Source organism: Polistes canadensis, unplaced genomic scaffold (genome assembly GCF_001313835.1).
Source record: "Polistes canadensis isolate GaletaPanama2010 unplaced genomic scaffold, ASM131383v1 scaffold_23, whole genome shotgun sequence".
Lineage (NCBI taxonomy): Eukaryota > Metazoa > Arthropoda > Insecta > Hymenoptera > Vespidae > Polistes > Polistes canadensis.
The window spans coordinates 214,208-235,298 of record NW_014569570.1 but is presented as its reverse complement, the minus strand read 5'-3'; the positions used below and the strand labels follow the sequence as shown (position 1 = coordinate 235,298).

At 27.7% G+C, this 21,091-nt stretch overlaps 5 protein-coding genes across 15 annotated transcripts; 3 read left to right on the top strand and 2 right to left on the bottom strand.

Annotated features, from left to right (window-relative positions):
* Positions 1–111: 111 nt before the first annotated feature.
* Positions 112–1,910, bottom strand: LOC106794083 (mitochondrial ribonuclease P protein 1 homolog). Its single transcript, XM_014761504.1, has 3 exons — positions 1,431–1,910; positions 485–1,052; positions 112–416 (listed from the first exon to the last, which is right to left on the bottom strand). The coding sequence occupies exons 1-3, from the start codon at positions 1,784–1,786 to the stop codon at positions 165–167; spliced, it is 1,176 nt and encodes a 391-aa protein (XP_014616990.1). The 5' UTR covers positions 1,787–1,910; the 3' UTR covers positions 112–164.
* Positions 1,911–2,179: 269 nt separating this feature from the next.
* LOC106783634 (F-box/LRR-repeat protein 4) lies at positions 2,180–4,918 on the top strand. Its single transcript, XM_014742339.1, has 7 exons — positions 2,180–2,526; positions 2,672–2,765; positions 2,852–3,308; positions 3,402–3,657; positions 3,727–4,087; positions 4,157–4,484; positions 4,562–4,918. Exons 1-7 carry the CDS (start codon positions 2,302–2,304, stop codon positions 4,896–4,898), a joined length of 2,058 nt encoding a protein of 685 aa, XP_014597825.1. The 5' UTR covers positions 2,180–2,301; the 3' UTR covers positions 4,899–4,918.
* An 813-nt stretch (positions 4,919–5,731) lies between these two features.
* Positions 5,732–7,037, top strand: LOC106783604 (ADP-ribosylation factor-related protein 1). The gene is made up of 5 exons (XM_014742291.1): positions 5,732–5,915; positions 6,021–6,191; positions 6,267–6,348; positions 6,473–6,644; positions 6,826–7,037. Exons 1-5 carry the CDS (start codon positions 5,823–5,825, stop codon positions 6,923–6,925), a joined length of 618 nt encoding a protein of 205 aa, XP_014597777.1. The 5' UTR covers positions 5,732–5,822; the 3' UTR covers positions 6,926–7,037.
* Positions 7,038–7,971: 934 nt separating this feature from the next.
* LOC106783602 (AP-1 complex subunit gamma-1) lies at positions 7,972–16,685 on the top strand. 10 transcript variants are annotated; one of them, XM_014742288.1, is made up of 16 exons: positions 7,972–8,682; positions 10,225–10,332; positions 10,605–10,666; positions 11,109–11,292; positions 11,376–11,522; positions 11,612–11,927; positions 12,321–12,338; positions 13,025–13,435; positions 13,538–13,768; positions 13,858–14,079; positions 14,153–14,280; positions 14,400–14,646; positions 14,732–14,990; positions 15,084–15,244; positions 15,327–15,419; positions 15,643–16,685. In XM_014742288.1, exons 2-16 carry the CDS (start codon positions 10,313–10,315, stop codon positions 15,742–15,744), a joined length of 2,601 nt encoding a protein of 866 aa, XP_014597774.1. In that variant the 5' UTR covers positions 7,972–8,682; positions 10,225–10,312; the 3' UTR covers positions 15,745–16,685. The 10 variants fall into 10 exon arrangements, with proteins under 10 accessions (XP_014597774.1, XP_014597771.1, XP_014597772.1 ...); XM_014742285.1 differs by having other exon boundaries at positions 7,973–8,682; positions 11,100–11,292; XM_014742286.1 differs by lacking the exon at positions 7,972–8,682 and adding an exon at positions 8,819–9,167.
* Positions 16,686–18,602: 1,917 nt separating this feature from the next.
* On the bottom strand, positions 18,603–20,876 carry LOC106783639 (COP9 signalosome complex subunit 5). Of its 2 annotated transcripts, XM_014742344.1 has the most exons (6): positions 20,742–20,876; positions 20,611–20,663; positions 19,852–20,030; positions 19,492–19,726; positions 19,226–19,420; positions 18,603–19,154 (listed from the first exon to the last, which is right to left on the bottom strand). In XM_014742344.1, the coding sequence occupies exons 3-6, from the start codon at positions 20,001–20,003 to the stop codon at positions 18,708–18,710; spliced, it is 1,029 nt and encodes a 342-aa protein (XP_014597830.1). In that variant the 5' UTR covers positions 20,004–20,030; positions 20,611–20,663; positions 20,742–20,876; the 3' UTR covers positions 18,603–18,707. The 2 variants fall into 2 exon arrangements, with proteins under 2 accessions (XP_014597830.1, XP_014597829.1); XM_014742343.1 differs by lacking the exon at positions 20,611–20,663.
* Between the last annotated feature and the right edge of the window lie 215 nt (positions 20,877–21,091).

Here is a 21,091-nt window from a genome sequence, read left to right as displayed (position 1 = left end):
CTTTAAAAACTAATTCGAAAATATAGAATAAAATATTTTCATAAATACGTTTTAGAACGTTTAGTATGCATTTTATTAACAAGTTTTATAAATAAATATTAATTACTTAATATAATCTATGAATTTATTTCCTTAATACAGCAATACAATAACAAAATAATTATTTATAATTTTTTGTCCAATTTGGTTTTATACATTCTCTGATCTGGCTGTAATTTTCTGATTGGAATATGATTAAAGAAAGTAGTCATCCAATCTTTAGTATATTTTATATCTAATAATATAGCTAAAACCTGATTGATGGTAAGACTTTTGTTACTTCCAGAACCCCAATTTAAGTATCTATCTAATGGCAGTTTCTCCATGCGTATCTTTTCTTTTTTAGCTTTAGCTAAAGAATAAGGTTGAGGAACTGACTAAAAAATATAAAAAGGAAAAGAAAAATTAGATATTATAAAGAAACCTATGTTATAATATATCTTACCTTATCGACCATTGCACCAATAATATAAACTTTGTCAGGATCATAATATGTCATATCTGTTTTACAATGAGGTGTTAGGTAAACTAATTGTTCTTTATCGAATATATCAAGATAAGACTGAGAAGTAACATTTAATGGAAAAGTATCTTCATAAAGACTTGGTATCAAATGATTAAGTGATACAATAATTTCATTGTCCGGTGCTGCATTACAGAAAACAAGTTCAGCTGGAGTATTATGAAAACGATTGAAGACAAAAGATAATAATAATTGTCTAGCACAATTCTTTATTTCAAAATTTCTCATGACATTATTGTATCCACAATCGAATACTATTTTTGGTTCAAACATCGAATACATCATTGTAGAATAATTTAAATAATAATCTAAGGATTTGTCATATAGACGCAAAAATAGAGAATTGTGTCCAAGACCATATAATAAACCGCTAGGACATTCTTTTCTGTATTGTTCCAATTTTAATATTAAGTTTTCTGTTTGCTGTTTCTTTTTATCTTTAAAGTTATTTCTTTTCATTTCATTTTTAAAGAGAAACTCGATATGTTTCCTGTAAATATAAACAATGCTAAATTATAAATTCCAAATAAAATAACTGTTATAAGAATTATAAAAATTAGTTCTATTATACAGAGTGTCCTGTAACTGGTGATACAAGCAGGCAGGCGGTGATTCTGCATGAAACACTTTTCGAGAAAAATAATTGATCGAGTAGACGTGCTCTCCCTGCTTGTTTGTACTACCAGTTACACGACATCCTCTGTATACATTTACAATAATACAATTTAATATAAAACATTGTTAATAAAATACTAAAATTTAATAAATATTTGAAATACTAAATTAGACATGATGATTGTTCATTACAGTGGAATATTATTTTTTCTTTTATCTCATTGGAAAATTTAAATAGAATTTTAAAAATTACCTTTGGTGATTTTTCGAAGTTGTATTTAATAAATATATCCAATCTTTTGGTCGAAAGACTTGGGGAACATTTTCGTTCATTTCTCGCAGATATTCTATTTCATATTGTAACAATTTATACGTTTTATTTAGTTCAGGATTTTCTAAAAGTTCGTCTAATTTTCTTTGATCACTCTCATCTATTTTTTCTTTCGTCTTTAGTTTTACAGATTGGCACAAGTCACGTTTTATAAAACCACTTATTTCAATTCCATTAAGGTTAGAACATGTTTTATTTATCGTATTAAATGAAGACGACAAAGTAGGTTGTAATTTTTTAAATAAAAATATACTATGCCTCAGACCGTAATTGAACATTTTGCATCTAATTATTTTAACTTATTTTTAATTGTTTATTTCTTAACATTGAAATAAAATCCACGCTATTTACGATATCGATGTTTATATTAAACTGCGTAAGTCATAGAATAAATATATAAAACTATAGTGGTTCAACGCTAAGTTCAAAGCTTGTCCACCATAAACAGATACTATAGAAATCTTCATTACCGATGTTATTTAATTTAATACCTTATTGATGACAAATATTCATAAATGTTTTTTGACTTAAAAATTAGAATATAAATTGAATATGAAGAATATGCATATAAATTTGTAATATTTTTATATTTATGAATTATAATGAAATAAAAAATATAATAATTGTTCTTCCTACTTATTACTATCTGTCGGAATGAAAGCATTATTATCGTATAAGATTTAAGAATGAACTGAAGCCTTAGCTTGAAGGCTGTTTACGTCGACACTTGTATATACTGTCATAATATTTAAATGAGCTTTTTTAGTAAATCGTGTGGTAGATCGTGAATATCATGATGTCTGATGATGAAGCTGAATTTGAAGTTGTATCAATAAATAACAAAAAATCTTCTGAAAAAAAGGAATCTGTCATTTTTGTTGAACAATTTGTTAAAAATGTATGCGATTTTAGTTCTCAGTATGGGAGTAATATCAGTATTTCCTACACAGCATACAATCTTGCTGGAAGCCCGAGTAAATTTCCTGATTATGGAGATTTTCCACAAGCCTTTGTCATGGTATGTTTAATTAAAGAAAGATCTTCATCGTGTTTTAATGTCATTGAAAATCTGTGAACTTTATAATTATTCTAATGATTATGTTTCTTATCAGTGATGCTACATTTACTTTGATTTGATCAAAGGTAATTAATAATAATTTTAGAGAACATATGGACCATGGTGGAATAAAGCACCTTCAAGGTTAGAAGATTACATGATACAAAATAATGACAGTGTAATTAGCCAAGATTACATTGGTATGTAATGTATGACAGAAGAAAGACTAGATATTTGTATATGTGATGCTTAGATTATAAAGTAATATAATTTTTCTTATATGAAGATGTTGAATATTATCAAGAGGTATATCCTATCCGAATATCAATATATGAAACCTATAATCCAGGCAGCGTGGTCGGTATATGGGTACAAAATCCTTGCGGACAATGGTTTCAGTTATGGAATGGACCTCCACAGTTTGTACCTGAGAGACCACGCATATTTTCACCACCTTTAAAAACGTGTCATTTTAAAACAAAAATGGTTAGATTAGAATTTAATCATGATTTATTAGATTACTATACGGAATTGGATGCTGTATTGCTCATTGGAACATTTGAATTGATAATGCCTCGCGATCATATGTACCATCAAAATTTAAGTAATTTGTTACAAGAATTAGGCTGTAATGGATATAATAACGAAGATATATATAATTTGACTCCTGATTATTTGAAAGCTAAACAAGATTTGTCTATCCTTAAAAGAATGTTTTGTAAATACTGCATTCTTTATAACAGGTAAAATATATTTATTTTATACATGATAATATTATTTTTTCTTAAGAACTGAAATATACTTTCATATTTTTATATATTTATATACATTTACAGCAAAATAATGAATAATATATCTAAAGGCAAGTTAGTTACTACATTAGGACAGCACTGCCATTCTGTACCACCTATAGAAGAAGCATTTAACAGTTTACAAGAATTTTTACAGGAAGAGTTTCCTAAACTTATACGAGAGATGCACCTTTCTTCATCCTCTCCAATATGTAGGATATCTTTACAAAATGACAAGAATATATTTTCAACTTTGAACAACATTGATAGTCGACCATGCGGTAGTTTTTCTGCACTTCCAGTAAAGTATTTGATCTCTATATTATATTTTTTATATCTTTGCTTATATATTTATTATACTGATTTACAGGATGAAACGGTTTTAAAAATTTTAAAAAATCTAGATTTAAAGACACTCTGTCGTTTATGCAGAGTAAACCGACACTTCAGTAATATAGCAAAAGATGCTCTTTTGTATACAAGTCTGAATTTAAAGCCATATTGGTACTGCTTGAATGATCATGCATTAAAATATTTAATTCCAAGATGTCAATATTTACAACGTTTAGATTTATCATGGTGTGGTAATTATAACATGATTAGTGACAGAGATTTTGTCGATTTTATTCATTCTTGCGGTAAGCTTTTAACACATCTACGTTTAAATTGCTGTCGCTGTATTAATGATAAAGTAATTCTTGAAGTTTCAAGAGTTTGTAAAAATTTAAAAGGTATGTTTTCAAATCCTTCAATCCATACATTACTTTTATATCATAAATTTTATTTAAATTCTTTTTTAGAATTGTGTTTACGTAATTGTATGGGTATTACAAATGATGGATTTTCAAAGTTAGAGAAACTACAGTGCCTTGAACGCCTAGAATTGTATGGAACCACTATTGAAACTTCTATTTTGTGCTCAATTTTAAGGAAAAATCCTCAAATGAAACATTTAAATTTAGCAGGAATGCACGATCGTTTAAATGTCGATGAAATAGCTATTGAGTTAGGAAACTCTTGTCTAAAATTAGAAAGCGTAGACTTTTGGAAAGCACAAACTCTTACCCCACATGGTGTAAGAGCTCTTGCTCGATGTGTTAATCTTCGAGAAGTAGATTTTGGTTGGTGGTATGTGTTATTGCATTAAACATTATTTACCTATTAGGAAAAACTAATAACAATATGATTATATGTTATGCTTGTAGTAGCGGAATGGGTGCTCCAGGTGATTCATTGAGGGGATTATTATCTTCTTGTCGTTATTTAGAAAAAGTATTTTTGGCAGCATTAAGAGGATTAACGGATAGAGATTTAGAACCATTGTTACTTTGCCAACGTTTACAGCAATTAGATTTGTTAGGAGCACGTTCTCTTACTCCTGACATGTGTTATGGATTTTTATTATGGTGTCCTAAATTGGAAATGATTGATCTCAGTTTTTGCGAAGGTATTGGTGATTCCAAAATTCAAGAATGGCGACGAAAGTATCCACATATATCTTTTAAAAGAAGTTTTCAAGTACATGTAACTGATTTACTATAAAGTATTTTTATACGTTCAAAGTCTTATTTCTTAAAAGTTATAAACCAATTCATAAAATTAAATATTTCTGAGTATATAAAGACTGAAATTCATTAAAAAAATAAAATTATAACTATTATGCAAATAAATTGATACTTTACGCAGAAATTGAAAACAGATATTGTATAATAGATTTGTACATTTAACATTTGTATAAAATAATATACAAAACGATATAGTTTTTTTCACTAACACACATATAAAAACTCTCTCTTTCTTTTATATATAATAATAAATAAGATATCTAATAATTTAATTACTTATTACGAATTTATAGTAAATTATGTGAAAACTACTGTTTACTATTTATCTGGAGGTTCAATATCCTTGGGTTCAGGAACTCCGAGCATACGCATGAACTTAAGTTGGCTACAACTAAATGCCAGATCGAAGGGCCGAAACTTTACTATATTACGAGTCCAGAAGTCAACATGTTCATCAACTCTAAAATTGGCGTACAAAATGCCAAGCGCTCGAGTAGCAACATCATCCTAACATGTGTCAGAGCGTTCAGGATAGATAAAAGATGTAACGACCTTGGCACGGGGCTTGGTAGAAAAGCCACCGTTGATCTTGTAACCAAGGAGCGTCAAATCGGACAAGTACCGAGACGAGCCGCATTTATATATATATATATATTAATGTTATTTTTTAAATATTTATTATGTTATTATTTTGATCATTTATTAATTATCTAGTGATATATAAAGATGTCTTTCCCTTATATGATTGGTTGTTTATATATTCCAAGAATTATCGTATAGTTACTAATCGATTAGTTTGAAACGATTCTATTGTCGAGTTCGATAAGTTACTATAATATATGTCAAATATAAACAACATGAAACGTATAGGTTAAACGTGAATTTATTTAAATATTTTGAAATGTACACACTTTTACACGGCTTGTATAAGTACTTAGTACAAAAGGATGAATATTTTATATTAATACTCGGACTTGACAATGCAGGAAAAACTGTACGTGTAGAACGAACAATTTTTTAAGGTTATACGTCACAACACACACAACACTTCGTCTTTTAGTTAAATTATATATTATGTTTATTTACTTTTATTTTTTAGACGTATTTAGAAGCGGCTAAAACTAAATTTACAAAAAATTATAAAGGTATGAATCCAAGTAAAATTACGACAACCGTTGGATTGAATATTGGAAAAATTGATATCGCTGGAATACGTTTTAATTTTTGGGATCTTGGAGGACAAGAAGAACTTCAATCCTTATGGGATAAAGTATATAATCAGTAATTTCATCTTGTAAGTTATAGACATAATGTTTATTTATAGCATGATTATTTAATTATACAGTATTATGCTGAATCCCATGCAGTCATTTATATCGTTGATTCATCAGACCGTGATAGGATACCGGATTCTAAAGAAACTTTTGGTAATTTTTTTATGTATATAATATCTTACAGATATATCATATATATTATTATAATAGAATAATATTTTGATTATCGTGCCAAAATATTTGATGGGAATGATTGCACTATTATTTGATATTATAGATAGGGTAATATCATCTGAACATTTGAGAGGAGTACCCCTCTTAGTTTTAGCCAATAAACAGGATATTCCAGATTGCATGGGGGTTAGAGAAGTTAAACCAATATTTAATCAAAATGCACACCTAATTGGACGAAGAGATTGTATGGTAATGCCTGTATCAGCTATTAACGGGTATGCTCAAGTTATTTTCTATTAAATTTTTTTGTTTTTCCTATATTATTCTATTATTTCTTATTTTCTATGAAAAGGATATTAGCTATAGAATTGTATAAAAAAATAATAAAATTTATAAATTCTTTCTATTAATAATTCTCTGAATGGTATAAAATAATTAAAAAATTTAATGACAAAGTGATGGCGTAGATGAAGGAATTCATTGGCTTGTGGACTGTGTAAAAAGAAATAGTGACGTTCGACCTCCCCGAAATCAAGACGACAGTTGTTTATCATAATTAAAACATTTCTATTTAATTATTAACTATATATCGTTAACAATATTATAAAAACTTTTGTTCCATATATGTTATGTTTATATAAATAAAATACAGTCTTTATTAAGATATAGAATTCTTTCTCGTAAAATTAATCTTTTAACTATAACAACAATGTCTTAGTCAATAATAAAAAAACTTATCAATTTTATTTAGTTAGTTCCAATTCATTCATAACTAGTAATATAATTAAATTTATAGTCGTTTCTTAAGAATATCCAAATGACTAACGTGGTTGTTACTGATATAGAGATAATAATGGAGATAAGAGATAATGCCAACACTTCTTTCGATGTTATATTATAATGGCGATAAAAGTGTTCAAAAGTGGTTGTGCAGCTGTACCCTGTATGATATATAAGTAATATTTTAGTGTCTCATCAATTAAAAAAGTTTATATTTTTTACTTTTATCATGTGGCCTTATTACGAGACCGAAGACTGGAGTGTTTTACCTCCTGAATTCAATCGAAGGTATGTCTGTTTATATTATCGTGTTGTTGATCTATATAAATTTGATTCTTAAAATTCACGATATATTTTGCGTTCTAAATTTTTTATACATATATATATACCTAAGTATACACGATCAATATAAAAAAGTATTATTAAAAAATATTACATTTTATTCTACATTCAATTCCACAAGCAAATTTTAATATAATATATTCTAATAAAATATATTTATGTATGTTTAAGTATAAGTATACACGGTTAAATAAACAAATGTAAAAATATAAAAAATATTACATTATATTACACATCAAGGTTTAATGAAATTTTAATAAAAAGTAGTTTACATTCAAAACACATTATAATTAATTTTTTATTAAGAAAATGAATATTTAATGTTAATACAATTAAAATTAATATTATTTTATGTGAATATTTATCGATTAAATTACACAATCGTAGTATATAGTTATCTCTTCTTTAAATAAAATACACGTTTGTATAAGATATTTAAAAAAAAAAAAGAACAAATATATATATAAATAATGTATATCCACGTACGATTGTGCAATGACACTTATACAATCGTAGAATACAATCGATAGTAAATTATTTGAAAATTCCGTTCGATACATGAAAAATAAGATAATTATAAAAGCTAATAATCTTATCACAAAAGAGAATGAATCAACCGAGTATAGGACATTAAAATATATCAATTTTTGATGGATTGATTATTTTCGGATCATACTGCTGTATCCACATAGTAATCGTAATATCGGTTACACGTATAAATAAAACAAAACAATCATGATAAAGATTTAAAAGTGATAATTTAAAAAATTAACACACGTAAAAAAAGAAAACAAATAATAGAAAAGAAGAGAATTAGTTGAGATAACAGTATCGTTGATTCAAGACAATTGTATGTAAAAATAACGTCAACGAATATTGTCAGATGACGTTGCGTTTGACACGCAATCAAAAGAGACAAATATAGAGTTTATATTAAAGGGGAAGAGATGAACGTATGTGATATGGTATATAGATGACGAGTGATCCGCCATTTTGATTCTCCTCATACGATAGAGCGCGCGTAGTGCGGGCGATTTTTCGTCGTGTGCTCTACAGGCTGCTCGCTTGTAGAGACGTTCATGTAATTACGATTATGAACGATTATTTACGGACCTGTATTATAAACTAAATAAAAGAGATTTGTTTATCGTAAAGGAAAATTTGTGTTAGAATTTACGATATAACTGTTAGGTGAGAATAATCGTGTACAGTGGTGATTACGAATAAGAGAGAAAAAGATAGAAAGAGAGAGAGAGAGAGAGAGAAAGAGAAAGAGAGAAAGAGAGAGAGAGAGAGAGAGAAAAAGAAAGAAAGAAAGAAAGAAAGAAAGAAAGAAAGCAAGCAAGAAGATAGAGGTAGAAGTTAGCATAGAAAGAAAAAGAAAGAGAGAGAGAGAGAGAGAAAAAAAGAAAGAAAAAAAGAAAGAGAAAGAAAATCAGGCGCGGCGCACTGTGTGCGAAGTGTATGCGAGGGCGCCCGATTCGTGATACATACCCTACCTGGGAGGCGAGGCATTTCTCTCGCCGTTTTCTCATATACGGAATTTGCTGCGTGTCGAGAAAAGTGGCCGACACGATAGAAAATTCGAGGACGCGCGGCTCCGTGTCATTTTGTTATCGTACGACTCTCGATCGTTCCCGTGAGAGAACTTCTTTCCACAGTTCAACGTCGATCGGGTATCGTTTATGACAGTTTCTTTTAGGGGGGCGGGGGGCAAGACAGATTTTTTGTGTGTATGTGTGTGTGATGTGTCTGTTGTGTGTTTGTAAGAGAGAAAGCGAGAGCTTGGATGAATAGATAACTACATATAAAGAAAGAGTGAGAAAGAGAGAGAAAGAGAGTTTGAGCAAGTTAACCCTTTACCTTCGATGCAGCCCTTAATAAACGCGAAGAATAGGCTTTTTATGTAACCGGTTTCTAAGCACACGTTTTGCAATATGCTGCCAAGTTTTACGTCGAGCATGCTTTCGTGGTCAATAGACACGTGAAATTGCGATCGAATAACGTTCAAGGACTCACGGTAGATTCCAACGAGTAACGCGTTTCATTCTTCATTTTATTAAATTATTTTTCTTCTCGTTTGCTTACGTTAAACCAGTTTATCTTTTGTTTACGATACACTTGTCACTTTAAATTCTACTATGTATTATTGGATTTTAAAATCGACTTTTTTCTTCTTATCTATTTCTTTATATATCTTTTTACAATGTGACAGTGTTATGAGGTCCGTTTGAAGATGATCATTTCGACTTTTTAAGATTTAAAAAATATTTTAAAATTAGGATCTTATATAAATTGTCTATTTCTAATAATTAAACAAATTCTTTTCATATATTATTTTTTTTGTATTGTATGATTATATCACAATGTCACATGGAAAGAAATATTGATTCTTTATTGATAGATTTTCTATGCACTACTTATCGCATAACTTCTATATATTATAATCTTAGTTGTATATGATTTAAAATTGTTATTGTTATGGTTTTAAATGAATGGATCATATGTATATGATTGTGAGAGTTTTAACGGTAATGATTTGATGATGTTTTGTATACGTAAACTAATAGTTTTTTTTATATCATCTATGTTTATTTTATAATTTGAATGGGTTGTTGTTAGGCAGTTTGATTTTGGTTGTGCTTGTGATTTTATATTTATTAATATTTCTTTTTAATTAAAAACATTTAATGGTTGTCATGATCCATAATATAACTATCGTGTGTCTAATAGGAGGAGAGCAACGTGTTCCCTAATCATCACCAATTCATTTTTACTAGTGACGTCTATTGATTAAATTTCAAAACCAGCCTGTGAAACCATGAATGCCTCAGAACATGGGTAACGTTCTATTCCTAAATTTTTGATAAACGATAAATGATATATACTTTTAAGAGTTCGTTAAGTATTTTGCTTTATAATTTAATATACATAATTGGCAATATCTTCTGTTGTACTTGATTCATTTTAAATATCGAAAGTTATTTTTAAAAAACATTAAAAGATGGGCTTGTTCTTGAAATTAAATATATGAGTACAAGTGTCATTGCATAAACAGAAGGTGGACAGTAACATTTGTGTGCATATAGTAGGTTGGGTGTGTATTCTTTCAGGTTTAACCCAGCCTTTAACATGGCTTCCATAAAACAAGCTTTCAATGAGGCAGTAGAAAGAGGTAAGTATTATGTTTATATTTACAATGCCTAAGTATATGAATTCTATTTCAAGTATTAACTTTATACTTTGCTTATAAGAGCAAGCTTCTTTAAGTCATACATTTTTTAATAAGCTATAATTGCTTTGCAAATGAAAATATATGATTTTTCAAATTATTTTTCTTATTATGTTTGTATATATTTTTTACATTTATAATGTTATGATTTAGATATATATATATATACATAACACAGAATATCTTAAATTGTTTTCTTATCCTTATGTGGGTATACATTCTTTTTTATATTTATTTAATATATTATAAATGCTTTTTATATGCAATATATGCTTATTCATTGTGGTATCTCATGAGAATGATTATCATCATTGCACTTTAACTCATCATAGAGCTGCTAACACAATGCACTGATGTCACATCTATAATTTAAAAGTCTCAACAGTTAGAATGCCGGCACCAACAAGATTGAGAGACTTGATCAGACAAATAAGAGCAGCTCGGACAGCGGCAGAAGAAAGGACAGTAGTAAACAAGGAATGTGCTTATATTCGTTCAACGTTTAGAGAAGAGGACAGTGTTTGGAGATGCCGTAACATCGCTAAACTTTTGTACATTCACATGCTTGGGTCAGTAATAAACATTTGTTTCTTAATTTTTTTCTGACAATATTTATCAATTATATTTATAACATTATCAATTATATTTTTAGATATCCAGCACATTTTGGACAATTAGAATGTTTGAAACTTATTGCTTCATCTAGGTTCACAGATAAACGTATAGGCTATTTGGGAGCAATGTTACTATTAGATGAACGACAAGATGTTCATTTATTAATAACAAATTGTTTAAAAACGTGAGAATTTTCAAACTGAAATAACACGTATTATAATTATACATGAAATAATGATAAATGTTACTAACTATTAATTTTTCAACATATAGCGACTTAAATAGTCCCACACAATTCGTAATTGGTTTGGCCCTTTGTACCTTGGGTGCTATTGCATCGCCAGAAATGGCAAGGGACCTTGCTTCTGAAGTTGAAAGACTGATGAAATCACCGAATGCATATATTAGAAAAAAAGCTGCGTTATGCGCTTTTAGAATTATTAGACGTGTACCAGAATTAATGGAAATGTTCTTACCCGCTACTCGAAGTTTAATTACAGAAAAGAACCATGGAGTGTTAATAACTGGTGTTACTCTTATTACTGAAATGTGTGAGAATAGCATTGATACATTGAATCATTTCAAGAAGGTATGTTTATATTTCTAAATACAAATATATTTTAGATAGCATAGAAATATAATGTAGTATAAATGAAGAAACAAAGAAGTAACAATAAGTCAATTGTTTAGATACACTTTAGAAAATTAAATGTTTTTTATATATCACAACTATTAATAAATATTGTGAGTAAAATTCACATACAATTTTTTATGAAAATGTTTTAAAAATGGAAAAGAATGCAGTCTCATGATAACAAAAATTATATCAATATATAATTTCATTATATTTAAAAAAAAAAAAGAAGTTTAATTATTTTGTTATTTTATATATGTGTATATATATATATATATGAATGAAATTTTCCAAATTGCTTTTGTATATTATAATCTCATAATATAAATATGGTTTTATTTTCTTCAGGAATGCGGCCATCGAGAGGTAAAAGCCATATAAGTGTTTAATGTATATTTGCATGTTATGCTTCATACACAGACTTCATTCTTTTCTTTTACTTTATATGGGATTACAATTATGAATTAAATGGTTAAGGTTCTCTGTTATGCTGCTTGCAATTATACTATTAATAATTGTAAATCTATCTATAGTCGACAAATCTAAATATATTTCTTTACTATTTCAAATATTTGTTCTTCATTATTTTCTGGATGAAGCTTTAGGTACACATGTATCTTATCTGCTTTCTAAATATACATTTAATCTTTAGCTGGTTAAGGTGGTGCAGAACAATTAGAGCTGTATCATTCTGAATGTATAATCTATTCCAATACCAAAAATGCAACTCAGATTTGCCCTAATATTTAGTTTAAGAATTTGTTTCAGTATTCTGGTTGAAAGTTAAGCATAAGGATTTATATTATATATCCATATGTTTTTAAATATCAATAAGAGCATGTTACAAAATATTGTTAAATTAATTTCTTTTATAGATAATATTATACTATATATATTTATTATCATTCTATTTTATTCTTTATAAGCATTAACAATTACAAACAAGTATTTATACTATATTCTTATACTTACACCTTTTCTTTAATGTGCTTTATTGTTTTGTTTTATCAAGAATAAGTTCCGATGTTTAAAAAATTATGCTATTATTTCAGATTGTGCCAAATCTAGTGAGAATTCTAAAAAATTTAGTACTAGCTGGATATTCTCCTGAGCATGACGTAGCCGGAGTATCTGATCCATTTTTGCAAGTGAAGATCTTACGTCTCCTTAGAATTTTGGGACGTAACGATGTAGATGCATCTGAGGCAATGAATGATATTCTTGCACAAGTTGCTACAAATACCGAAACAAGTAAAAATGTTGGTAATACAATATTATACGAAACTGTTCTCTCAATAATGGATATTAAATCCGAGAGTGGACTTAGAGTATTGGCAGTTAATATCTTAGGTCGATTTTTATTAAATAATGACAAAAATATTCGTTACGTTGCGTTAAATACATTATTGAAAACAGTTTATGTGGATACGAGTGCAGTTCAGAGGCATCGCTCAACAATATTGGTAAGATCTTTAAACGATTAATAAAATTAGGAAAAGAAAAAAAACAATCTTTTTTGAAATATTTTTTCTCACGTTTTTTTTTTTTTTCTTTTTTTATTACAGGAGTGTTTAAAAGATCCAGATGTATCAATACGAAGGAGAGCAATGGAACTAAGTTTTGCGCTTGTTAATTCAAGTAATATTAGAAATATGATGAAGGAATTACTGCTCTTTTTAGAACGAGCAGATCCTGAATTTAAAGCCCAATGCAGTAGTAATATAGTCATGTCTGCAGAAAGATTTGCACCAAATAAACGTTGGCATCTGGAAACATTATTTAAAGTCCTTGTTGCTGTGCGTACACTGTAATAATAATGACTTTATTAATAGATTATAGAAAATAGCGTAATTGAATAGTTATTAATCTTATCCTTATTTATCAGGCTGGCAATTATGTACGAGATGACGTAGTAGCTTGTACAATTCAATTAATCTCAGAAACCCAATCGCAACAAGGTTATGCAGTTAGTGCGCTATGGCGTGCATTAGAAAAGGATACATCTGATAAACAACCATTGGCTCAAGTAGCAACGTGGTGTATCGGAGAGTATGGTGATCTTTTACTTTACGGTCCACCATTGGAAGATGCGGATGCACCAATAAATGTTAGTTGGATATCATCTGTATTTTTGATACATTCAAAATTGTTTCATGCTGATTGATTTTTCTATGTTTTAGTTAACAGAAGATGAAGTTATTGATGTTTATCAAAGATTATTATGGAGTCCACAAAACACAGTTGTTACAAAACAATATACTTTGTTATCCCTTACAAAATTAAGTACAAGATTTCAAAAAGGAAATGAGTAAGTACCATCATTGCATTTCAAAAAATGATAACTTTTTTATTTTATTTATATAATTCAGATAAATTTTAAGATTATTTATATACCTTAAGTTATATATTTTTTTTCTTATTTTACAGAAAAATTCGACAAATTATAGATACGTTTGGTAGTAATTTGCATATTGAATTGCAACAACGGGGCATTGAATTTTCACAATTGTTTAGAAAATATGATCATTTACGACCTGCTTTACTTGAAAGAATGCCCCCTATGGAGACTGCAAGACCACAAGCAAATGGTATTATTGGTATGGTGAATGGTGAACCAGAACAAGAAGATGAAAAATCAACAGTATTAGAAACATCTGTTACCTCCTCTGATTCAGTATGTATCAAATTAATACTATATAAATATAAATAAAATGTATTAATTGATTGTTGGTAAAAATATATTTATTTATCTTTGACAGAGTGCACTTTTGGATTTGCTTGGAAGTACCGATGTTGGGATGACAATGTCAACAGTTACGACTAAAAATCCACCTCCTCCCACAACAAGTATAAATAACAACGATCTTTTAGATTTACTTGGTAGTTTGGATATGAATACAGTAGCACCACCATTAGTACTTCCTCAACAATCACAATCAACAACACAAATGTTTAATCCTACGAGTACAACCAACTTCTTGGTAGATGGCCTACTTAATAATTCTTCAATTCAAACTGGTTTGTATTATTTGTGTTATACAAAGAAATATTATCATCTATGATTATAATGTTAATGATTATTTAAATTAAATTCTTAATTTATAATTATAGAAGTTTCAAACATGATTGTTTTGGATAAATCTGGACTTAAAATAACTTTTAAAATGGAAAGACCGCCAGATATTACAGATTTATTAATTATAAATATGACGGCACATAATTCTACGAATAATGCATTAAGTGAATTTTTATTTCAAGCTGCAGTTCCTAGGGTATAAAATTTAATATACATATAATTTTATTTATATACATATATGAAAAATAACTAATGAATAAATATCCTACACGTTTTAGACATTCCAATTACAAATGCTGCCACCATCAAGTACAGTTATTCCTCCATCAGGTGAAGTGACTCAAGTAATAAAAGTTACAAATATCAATAACGTGAGTTTTATTCTTTTATGTTTACAAATACCAATTATTTCATAAACATTTAAACTGCCTAGAACCATATTAAATTGCCTATTATCATAAAGAAAAATATACATTAACTGTTTAGAAATAATTAAGTATGCTTATGAAGTTTTTAAAGTATCTATAAAATTATATCCATTAGTTATATATATATTTGACAATAATTTTGTTAAAACTTATTTTGTGTAATTAGGTACCACTAAGAATGAGACTACGAATTTCTTATACTGGATCAGCAGGGCCAATTTTAGAACAAACAGAAGTAAATAATTTTCCCTCATTGGTATCACAGTGACATCCTACTATACAAAAAACAATTGTACATATGCCTGCCTAATAACTAATTAAGTCTGATTATAGACCATATACAACCTCACTTTCTTTTTGAGATAAAGTGAAAATGTGTTGACAAAAAAAAATGTACCAAACATTTTTGTTATTTTATTCATTGAATGATTGATAAACATCTTCAGCACGTGTAGTGCGAATAGTGTTTATTTTATGGCATGTGCATATCGATATTAGTATTTCTTATTGAAAAAGAACATCCCCACCTGCTCACAGGCACAAATCTGTGTTCAATACTAAGCAATATCATGATTATTTTACTTATGTACAGATTACTTATGTATATTACACATTATTAGATATTGTTCGAAATTGTATGTAATATTCTTAAGTTTTCTTTTCATTGAGTATTTTAAAGTATATCATTGGTAGAAAGTTGTTTTGAATCGAGATGACATATTGAATATTTGTTTTCGTTCTATTGTTGATATGCATGCATCATATACTTGTAGATAATCAAAATAAAAAGAAAACAAAGAAAAGAAAAAAAATAATGCTTGTTTGAGCAGGTGATAACAATATTAATTTCAACATTTTACAAAGAAATATCAAGCATAATTGGTAATTAAATGAATAAAGCAGTAAACATGATGAAAAATAATGTAAAATATCATTCATATTATGGTGCATGTCTATAAAGAAAAAAAAAGGAAAAAAAAAGAAGTAATTATAACAATAAATATATCATTGTAAATATTTTCTCTACCAGGACATTATAAGGTAGGAAAATAATATTGGATACAACACTACTCCGTTGATTTGTCAAATTAATGATATTATTGTCTCTTCATTTAATTTCCATATATTAAAGTATTGGATAAACATATTAGAATCTCTCCAATCTATCTCTTTAATAGTATGGATGAATTATGATGATTGTTCTTAAAAGTGTTGTTGTCCTGTTATTATTTAATGAACAATTAATCCTTGCTGTAATAATTGATCTTTTCTACTATATTTGTAACAAATGAGAAAAAATTCGATTGCCTTGTAAATAATAGATAGGTGCAGTCATATAGAAGTGATGGGGGTTCTTATACAGATGGGATACAAAATGGAATTCTTACAAAATATGGATATAATACAATTATTAGGATTATATAATATAGTATTCATTTTTTTTTTTATTTTTTGGATATTCTTTTTAAAACAAAAAAGTTTTGTTGCGATTATTTACATACACGTGGTTAAATATGTACATTATAATATCTCTCATTTACTATAATAACGTCAAGGGTGCAGTGTTTATACAAATTCACAAATGTATTTAAAATATATAGTAACATTGGAGGGCTGAATTCTGGATGTTATATCAAATTGACTTTGATTACAAATATTTCATTACTCTGTGTCGGGAGGAGGGGAAGAATAAGTTTCATTAAAATAACATGATCATAATTTACCAGAACTTCAAAAAATTCTTAATCATTGACAATTAAACTAATAAAGTTATATCAAAAGTTGGATTCATTATTACACAAAAAAAACTAATTAATACTTAAACAGTGATTAGTAGAATGTGAGGAATTGATGACATTATATAAGAAGTTTTTTATATGTTTTAAATATGTAATATAACTTTTAAAAATATAATTCAAAATTAATCATGCTCCTCGTGTATGATAGAAAAATTGGATCGCACTATTGAAATTTGTCAAATAATTCATTTTAAGAGAGTCTGCTTTTTAAAATTATAATGTAATTTAAGAATTCGTTTGTCAATATTTCACAAAATTAGATGACAACTGAAAAATGATGAAAAATTTATTTATACATTTGCACAAAACAAACATTACATTCCCTTATCTAATTTATTCAAATTGTGTAAAGTTTTAAGAATTTATAATTTTAACAAAACTGGGTATTTATCAATGTCTTCAGAGAACGTGTGAAGAAAATTAATCTATTCAAATAATTTTAAAAGGGGTCTAATTTTTATTTTTTTTATCTGTATAAAACTATGCTTGCTATAAATATAAAAAAATGCAAGGTCTATAAAAATGTATAATACCTACTTAGGAAAATGGCAGTGTGACAGACAAAAATAATTTCATATGTTGGAAAGATTACTTTTCAGTCTTTTATACAATGTAAACTAACAGAAGAATAATGTACTTAATTTTATTAAATTAAATCTAATATTAGTATGTTACAATTTATAGTTTTGTAAGTTTAATAGGCTTAATATATATGGTTAACAAAAATTTAGCACATCCTTAGTTGATTTTTAGTAGAATTAGGCTTCTTTGATCATGCCAGATTTTCATTAATATTATGAAATATTGTTAGATATGTTATTAGTATAATTGTACGCGCATTTTAGCTCCGTCCCTTTATATGTTGTGCGATATGAATGTTTGGAGTGCGAAAGCAGAACAGGTGGGTGTGTTTCTGAGTGGCCTTGTCCTAAAGTCTGTGACACAGTATCAGCCCTTCAGTGGGGTGTGCTCTGCCTACTTGTTCTCTATGCTATATTAGTTTTATAAATATGATTATAAATAAATATAAATATGAATATAAATATAAATATAAATAAATAAATAAATATATATATATATATATATATATATATACATATATATATATATATACTTTCTAGCAAATCAAGGTGTGAAAATAAAATGTATTTTTATTCCATTAAGTCTTTAAAATATACGTCTCGTACGTTTGTTTTGAAAACTATCTAAATAGAAAGATTATCTAAAAAAAAAAAAATAATAACACTTCCTTTATATTTTCTGTATGTTACATATTTGTTTTATAAAAAGATATAAAAAATGATACTTTAAAGACAGAAGAATTGTGTATCTTACAAGTGTTAATTATAACACATATTATTTTTATTACAAATACATTGTGTTTATCTTAATAGTAAATTAATTTATTAAAAATTAATATAATAGTGAATGATCAACGAGAATCTGTCATATTAGTTCCAACTTGATTAAATAATTTGTCTTTAATAACTTGAGCCATTAAACCGTGTATAACTTCAATGGTAGTTTTCGAACTGTCGCGTGTTGCTTTAATAAGTTTTTCCACGGTACTACGATCGTGTGGATCTGTTCCACCTAAAACAAATCCTCTTCCAAGCGCAACTTCCGATTGCTCCAATTTATCAGACAAATCAAATATTTGTCCTGTCGTATAATCCGCATTAGTCAATAAACTAGAAGAGCTAAGAGTATTCACCCAATACTTGTTCCATAAGGAGTCCAACAAACGCTTATCTAATAACGATTTAAAGTATGATACTTCTAAAGAATAATATTGTTTACAATGTACCCCGAAATCTTCAATTTTATTTAGAGGTATTGTTTGATATTCTGATGGTTCCTCGTTAGCTGGTTTATATCCCTATAGATAAAGAATAATCATAATATAAAATACATTATTGTTTATAACTTCATATAAATTATGTTACATACCTTTGGATAAGTTCTAAATGCTCCTAAGCAAACTTTACCAGCAGAAATAGTTCGCACGGGATCAATTACGATAGCAACAAATGGTTCTTGAAAATTTTGATTAAGCATTTGAGTAGAGACATCGATACCTGATAACCAGCATCCATACCCTGGATGACTATGATACCAGCCAATAGCATTCTCTTGTCTGCCAACCTAAGAAGATATTTTAACATGTCAGGCAAGATCTAATCTAAACGATGAAAAAAATATTCTGTTGATTTCACCTGTTTTGCAGCTTCTATATATGCAGTCATATATTCATATGCTTGAGCTTGAGCATTAACCCTTGTTTCTGTTCCTTCAACGGGTAACGCAAAAGAATCCATAACAATCATTGTATTTGCTGTTACTTTTCCAAGTAGAAGACCCATTACCTCTAATGTTCCACCAGAACGCGCATGCATTACCATTTTTAACAACGCCAATGCTGAGATTTTAATGTCTTTGAAAAAATGGGGACTATATTGAGAAAATTCAATATATTAGTACAATTATAAATATAATTTTTTACTCATTACATATTTCTAAAGAATAATATATACTCTAAATTTATAAAAACGATAACATATTTATATTAGACGTACTCTTTGTCCCATGGCTTAGCTGCCAATATATCTTGTTGTTCTTTTCTATCATATCTGTAGATTTCATCGACTGTACTAATTGTTTCAACGTTATTTGACATCTCCCAAGTTTTTTGGGCGATCGTAGTTTGGTCAGTAGACGTACTAGCCATTTTTATTTATTTTCAACAAGCAATAAACTATAACAAATTAAAACAATTAATTATTTTTCACAATTCATTACAAAATCTTTATAGATTTTATATTCAATTAAATCAATCATGTATATTACATTAACTATTAGATTTTTATAATAACTTGATTATATAATTAAAACTGTAAGATTAATACATATGTAAATGTTATTATAATATGTAAGATATATGAGTTTATCTCAATCAAATAATAATAAATAATTATTCTAGAATGTAATTTTTGTTAAATCTAAACCAAATTTACAGAAGTATTTAACATGAATGAACATATGACAAATTTTTAATTAAAAAATATGATTTTTGTATTTCATTAAAAGCTTTTCTTATAAGGTTGCTAATAACAATATATTTAACAATTAGAATATTATTAAATCAAAAATTGCGATTTTTTTATTATAAAAGCTACTATCGATATTTATCTATTGTCTTTGTTTAGAAACATATTTGAATTCCTTGTTTTAGTAATAATAAAGGTTATTGTTAATTTAATAATTATCTTATCAACATTAATCTTACAAATCATCTACGAATCATTACATAGCAATATTATCTAATTATACGTAACTCTTGAAATATAAATAAGATTCATTCTCTCTCTCCAGAGTACTAAAGATAAATCTAAAAGTTAATTATTGTAATAGTTACTGATAACTTAGGTTAAAGGTACGAAAAATCATAAAATAACATGCCACTAACATCAATGACAATTCTAAAGTAGTAGTAGAGATAATATGTCACGTATTCTCTCATGAGGGATCTCTCCCGGCAATGTTGTTGCGAATAATGACAGCAATCGTGGTATAACAATACGCCCAAATACTGAATGCTAATTGGTCAATTTTATCTCCCACCACTTAACATTCTCAAGCGCCATCTTGTTTATCTTTTTCTCATATATATATTTATCATATATTCTATGTGTTGTGTATTTAATAATAATATTAATAGATTTTTATATGTATATATATATATATAACCCATATATATATAATTATATATGGGTTTCATATATTAAAATAAAAAAATATGTAAACCGTAAAATAAAT

Coding starts and splice junctions, on each gene's coding strand:
- LOC106783634 (XM_014742339.1), top strand. CDS start 2,302: ATGATGTCTGATGATGAAGCTGAATTTGAAGTTGTATCAATAAATAAC. Junction 3,309..3,401: donor TACTGCATTCTTTATAACAG/GTAAAATATATT, acceptor ATACATTTACAG/CAAAATAATGAATAATATAT. Junction 4,485..4,561: donor GAAGTAGATTTTGGTTGGTG/GTATGTGTTATT, acceptor TTATGCTTGTAG/TAGCGGAATGGGTGCTCCAG.
- LOC106783602 (XM_014742280.1), top strand. CDS start 8,956: ATGCGAGGGCGCCCGATTCGTGATACATACCCTACCTGGGAGGCGAGG. Junction 14,080..14,152: donor ATGCGGATGCACCAATAAAT/GTTAGTTGGATA, acceptor TCTATGTTTTAG/TTAACAGAAGATGAAGTTAT. Junction 14,991..15,083: donor TAATTCTTCAATTCAAACTG/GTTTGTATTATT, acceptor TTATAATTATAG/AAGTTTCAAACATGATTGTT.
- LOC106783639 (XM_014742344.1), bottom strand. CDS start 20,003: ATGGCTAGTACGTCTACTGACCAAACTACGATCGCCCAAAAAACTTGG. Junction 19,421..19,491: donor ATATAGAAGCTGCAAAACAG/GTGAAATCAACA, acceptor ATATCTTCTTAG/GTTGGCAGACAAGAGAATGC. Junction 19,155..19,225: donor CATTTAGAACTTATCCAAAG/GTATGTAACATA, acceptor CTTTATCTATAG/GGATATAAACCAGCTAACGA.
- LOC106783604 (XM_014742291.1), top strand. CDS start 5,823: ATGTACACACTTTTACACGGCTTGTATAAGTACTTAGTACAAAAGGAT. Junction 5,916..6,020: donor TTGACAATGCAGGAAAAACT/GTACGTGTAGAA, acceptor TTTATTTTTTAG/ACGTATTTAGAAGCGGCTAA. Junction 6,192..6,266: donor TTCAATCCTTATGGGATAAA/GTATATAATCAG, acceptor TTAATTATACAG/TATTATGCTGAATCCCATGC.
- LOC106794083 (XM_014761504.1), bottom strand. CDS start 1,786: ATGTTCAATTACGGTCTGAGGCATAGTATATTTTTATTTAAAAAATTA. Junction 1,053..1,430: donor ACTTCGAAAAATCACCAAAG/GTAATTTTTAAA, acceptor TTATATTTACAG/GAAACATATCGAGTTTCTCT. Junction 417..484: donor TTGGTGCAATGGTCGATAAG/GTAAGATATATT, acceptor TATATTTTTTAG/TCAGTTCCTCAACCTTATTC.